At 43.1% G+C, this 5,292-nt stretch overlaps 1 protein-coding gene across 2 annotated transcripts; it reads right to left on the bottom strand.

The window, feature by feature from the left end:
* Positions 1-2,602: 2,602 nt before the first annotated feature.
* On the bottom strand, positions 2,603-5,089 carry LOC115356739 (prophage side tail fiber protein homolog StfR-like). Of its 2 annotated transcripts, XM_030047972.1 has the most exons (5): positions 4,992-5,089; positions 3,865-4,847; positions 3,374-3,714; positions 3,109-3,193; positions 2,603-2,976 (listed from the first exon to the last, which is right to left on the bottom strand). In XM_030047972.1, the coding sequence occupies exons 2-5, from the start codon at positions 3,885-3,887 to the stop codon at positions 2,820-2,822; spliced, it is 606 nt and encodes a 201-aa protein (XP_029903832.1). In that variant the 5' UTR covers positions 3,888-4,847; positions 4,992-5,089; the 3' UTR covers positions 2,603-2,819. The 2 variants fall into 2 exon arrangements, with proteins under 2 accessions (XP_029903832.1, XP_029903831.1); XM_030047971.1 differs by having other exon boundaries at positions 3,109-3,714.
* Positions 5,090-5,292: the final 203 nt, after the last annotated feature.

The following is a 5,292-nucleotide window of genomic DNA, read 5'->3' as shown; positions in this document are numbered from 1 at the left end:
GATGGAAGAGGAGGATGAAGGTCCCTCGGGCAGTCTTCCCTTCCCCTTCTCCTTCCCCTTCTACTTTCCCTTCCCCTTCTCCTTCCCCTTCTACTTTCCCTTCCCCTTCTCCTTCCCCTTCTACTTTCCCTTCCCCTTCTCCTTCTACTTAGGTCTCTGCACCAGCAGCATCCTCATCCTCATGAGAATGAGAATGAGGATGAGGATGAGGATGCTGAGTCCACCTCATTAGTCCTCCATGTTGTTTTTGAAAAAATAAAATACATTAAAAAAAAAAAAACCTCCACATGGACTCTGCCTTGACGTGGCGTGGGGGCTTACGTGCCTCGGTGATCACTTGGGCACAACCAAAGAGTCCACAACACTGTGACACCAAGCACCACATACTTGCTTTCTTCAATTTTTGGTGAAATCTCCCCTTTGCAGCAAGGACAAGCTTTTCCTTCTGTCCCAGACTGAGAGCTCACTGTGCAGCAGCTCGTGTGGTCAACATTTGCTTTAGCGGAGGACATTCGCCACGTCAGTCATTTGCCACATGTTGTACCTGATATTTAATGCTAGCAAGGTCTCATGTCAATGAGCCTTGGCTCAGTGGAAATGCTGAATTCTGACCTTTCCACAAACACCAAGCTTGTTTATTTCTGACTTTCTGGGCCCAAACTTCACCTGGGAGAGCTGACTCGGTATTTTAGCTGACTTGATGGAATAAATGATGTTTATGTAGACTTTTTTCAACTTTATTGTGTACTAATATGCAATACAATGTTTAGATAGTAACATAAACTTACTGTCTTGTAGTCAGTGATGCCGGAGGCCAATTCTTTCTTCCGGCCTGCGCCTTGGGTGTACTTCTTTTGGGGCCTTGACGAGGAGGATGAGGCTGATGAGGACCAGGACCAGGACCAGGACCAGGACCAGGACCAGGACCAGGCCCCACCAGCCTGTTCCCCATCAGCGGTCCCTGAAGCCTCTAGAAGAGGACCCTGCCCCAGCCCTGGTTGCTGATGGAGGAGGGTCCGGTCTGCCGGGCGCTGGACCCGGCACGCCTTCGTACTCTGGACCGGGGATGCCAATCACTTTAAATGAATTTTTTGACATTTAAAAATGTTCAAAGTTTAGAAAATATTTCATGCTCAATGTTTAAAGATGTTAAATCATATTAAAGTTAAAAAAAAAAATGCATTAAAAATGAAATGTAAAGTCCCCTTATTCCTGTAAGATGTCTTCAGAGAGGAAGCCAGAGTCTGACAGAGAGCTGCTCTGTCCTGCTGACATGTTCTACATGTAATTGACAGCTTTACTGTGCACACAGGTTCAAGTTAAAGCACCATGACTTCATTGTCTGCAATACAGAAAATCACAAATCATACAGTTTTTACAATGTCTGTGGCATGACACAATTCACAATCTGTTTATACAACTATACACATACAGAGGGGAAACCTCCTCAAATATAAAGTCCCTTTTCTACTCAATGCACACAGACTTTACAGTGACCCTGTGACCTTTTGTCTGTCTTTTACTCTGCTACATGTGCAGAGAGTCATTGCACTGAATTTGTGTTTAATCACAGAGAAAAAGTACATGGAGGTCACTGACTCCCTTTAAATCAATGTCATAAGTTATGGCGGGCCTGACAAAGTCCCCATTACTAATGAAAACCCCTGGGTGAGAATATTTTGCCTCCAGAAATCAGGATATGACCAGTCAATGTGCTATCTAGACACTGACCACTAGGTGGTACATGAAACCTCTGAAACTCTCTGCTGCTCTGATTTTAAACATTCCAGGTTTAAACTTTAAAAATTAGACTGAAACCAAACAGATTTAGTCTCATGGAAGGTGTTCAAACACCTTGAGGTTAAAGCCAGGTGTGCTGAAATCTTAATGGGCCCATCAACATGTAAATACAGTAGAGGGGGGATGTGGGGTGGCTGCTAATGGATCTAATCAAGGACAAAGAGACCATGAATATGGAAAAGCAGAAGAGGAGAAGTGCAAATTGTCTGAAAAATTGCAATTTCAGTCAGCCAATCTGAACAAAATCTTTGCTTCATTCCTGCTGCTTCAATCACAGAGGTGTATTTTCAAGTTTGTAGAATGTTGGAACAAATTCTATCTGAAAACACTACTTGTGACCTTCTGTCTGTCCTTTACTGTTAAATATCAGGTCCAACATATGTCCAATTACAGACATTCCCAATGGCCTCCAGGATGGTGATATCTGGAGGCTATTCACCAAATGTGCTGCGTGAGACTCAGACTTTCACAAAAAGAGTGTGACAGAAGGAAAAGCTTGTCATTGCTGTAAAGGGGAGATTTTAAGCTTTCATTTGCTCTTTGTCAAGTGTGATGTACATGTGCAGAGTCACTGCAGTGAACATGTTTAGTCACACAAACTACATGAGTGAACACTGAGCCCCTTTATTGCAGTAAAATGATTTATTTATTTCAGACTGTACAAAGAGACCAACACTAATTAGAGCCCTTCAGTGAAAATATCACATTAGATAATGTAACCCACAGCTACTTCTTCATGCCTGAAACCTTTCAAACTCTCTGCTGCTCTAATGTCCTGCAGCAGACGTGGGGGTTGGTCCTTCTAAGGTGTTTTTTAGAATGTTTACATTGAAATACAATAAGCTAAAAATCAGTATATTTCAATAGATAAAATACAGCAAAATAAAGTACAATAAGAAAAGTAAAATTAAAGTAAAATAGTGCAGTGTACAATAGTGCATTGTGCATAAATAACAGGAGAGATGAAAGCACTACTTGTGACCTTCTGTATTTTAATGTGCTAGATGTTGAGATTGTATTTAATCATGCAAAGTAGATGAGTGATCACTGAGTCCCTTTATTTCAGTAAAATTATTTATTTCAGACAGAACACATACTGTACAATTACAAATATCCACCAAAGTCTTTGATGGAGAGGCCCTTCCAGACTTCATGCCACTGACAAAATGATCCCATCTAAATCACAGAAAAGAGACATGATATTAAACACTGAGAATTGTATTAATAGTAGTAGTAGGAGCAGCAGTAGTAGTGAACTGTAGCATTAGTAATGACGGGTAATGCAGTGTGAACAGTGGAGCCATTTACCTTGTTTTGACGGCTACCCGGGTGTGCAACCTGGTACCAACAGAGGTTCTAGCAGAGGTTCCAGCAGAGGTTCCTGCAGAGGTTCCTGCAGAGGTTCCTGCAGAGGTTCCTGCAGAGGTTCCTGCAGAGGTTCCTGCAGAGGTTCTAGCAGAGGTTCTAGCAGAGGTTCCAGCAGAGGTTCCTGCAGAGGTTCCTGCAGAGGTTCCAGCAGAGGTTCCAGCAGAGGTACCAGCAGAGGTACCAGCAGAGGTTCCAGCAGAGGTATTAGCAGAGGTACCAGCAGAGGTACGAGCAGAGGTGGATTCACCTGCAGAGCCTGCCATGTCATGCTCGTGGGGCTGGTTAGCCACAAAACACCCCCTCTGCAGCAGCTCCCTCATCATGCGGTAACGGCTGGCTTTGTCAGGGATGACCTCACTGAGTTCTTTGTAGTCCCACATCCTCCCTGCTTTGGCCCAATCCTTAAAGGATTTCTTGGCTTCCTTCACCGCAGCGTCTCTCTCCTCTGGATCGCTCTGTTTCATACACACCCGAGCCAGGTGTACTGGTAGGTTTTCCTGAGGCTTGAAGCACTTCAGACAGTGCACAATGTTGCACTCAGGAGTCCTGAAGGATAATGAGAAAAACACAGTAATTAAATTCTCATTCAATTTGGTGCGTAAAAGGTAGAAATTCAGCCAAATTGTCTGGAGGTGGGGGTACAGGTTTCAAACCTCCAGTAAAAGACACAAGGGATAAGGAATAACAAAGACTTACCTCTTCTCATTCTGGTCAGCCATTGTCTATGCAGCAAAAAGCAGCAAAAACAGACAACAAGCAAAAAAAGAAACTGTCATAGCCAAACTCTGTCTTTGGTGAAAGTCTGTTTTCACCCATCAACAAAAAGGCCAATTTTAATCAGACAAAAGTAGAATTTTGTGACAAATTCTATCTGAAACCACTACTTGTGACCTTGTGTATTTTAATGTGCTAGATGTTGAGATTGTATTTAATCATGGAAAGTAGATGAGTGATCACTGAGTCCCTTTTATTCCAGTAAAAATATTTACTCCAGACTGTACAAATACTCCTCCACACTTGGCCACGTATCACAAAGTCATCTTTTAATTGCACAAGTTATACAAGCCTACTCCAACGTTGACTATCACACTGATAAATGACACCTAAACAAGTTTTATGACTGAAGTTCTGTTTCTCTTCCAGCCAAATTCAGACATCGCCAACCGACTCAGCGGCAGTTTGACAGATGTGTTGAGGGCATGAAATGGGAAACAAACAAACCCAAATATCAAACTGTGCTGAAGCTGTGGACGCCACCCCATAAAGAGGACATCGCCAGCAACAAGCAGCTCATCCGGAGTGTGATGACACAGAGGTGGAAGGGCCTCTCCATCAAAGACTTTGGTGGAGACAAAGGGAAAGGTGAGACATGGTGTTTTCATTGCAAGGGGAGAAAATGTCACCACGTTTTGAGCATTTTAACACCCAGAACAGCCTGTATTGTTTTCTAGCTATTCACATATAACTCAAAGTTTCATCTTCTCTTTGTTGACAGGAGTGATTGCGGATCGCAGATTTGTCAAAGGGGAGATAGTCTGTGATTACCACGGCAACGTGATCCAAGCATCAGAAGGGAGAACCATGCTTGGGGCTCATGAAGATGGTGGTTCGGACTCTGCATTAGTGTCATTAAAAACATCTTCAGGCCCAGGGTGTGTGGCCCAGTACCGGAAAACCACCTGGGATGAGGAGAATAGTGACACTGAGCTTAAGCACGACTACAAAGGAAAACTCAACATAAACTGACCTCATTGCACAAAATAAAGATAAATGTCAGTAAGGCTGAGGTTACTAATTAAACTAAGGAAACAAACAAAACTCACCAGGTCTGCCTCCCCATGTGAAGGTGAAAAGAAGGAGTGAGGGGAAGTGCAGTCTTAAATAAGGGAGTCAACAGGTGAACTCAATCAATGCAATTAGGTGGTGGCAAAGCTAGAAACACCAAACAGGAAAAGGTTAACAAAATAAGAGCTTCACAACAGTCTCTCTCTCTCTCTCTCTCTCTGTCTGTCTGTCTGTCTGTCTGTCTCTCTCTGTCTCTCTATCCCTGCGTTCCAAATCGCATACTTATACTTTTTACTTTTAGTATGTACTGCAGCTGCCCTTAAAAAGTATGTAGTTTAG

Source organism: Myripristis murdjan, unplaced genomic scaffold, assembly GCF_902150065.1.
Source record: "Myripristis murdjan unplaced genomic scaffold, fMyrMur1.1, whole genome shotgun sequence".
In the NCBI taxonomy this organism is placed as follows: Eukaryota; Metazoa; Chordata; class Actinopteri; order Holocentriformes; family Holocentridae; genus Myripristis; species Myripristis murdjan.
Note: the sequence above shows the minus strand (reverse complement) of the source record. Positions and strands in the feature narration are given on the sequence as shown.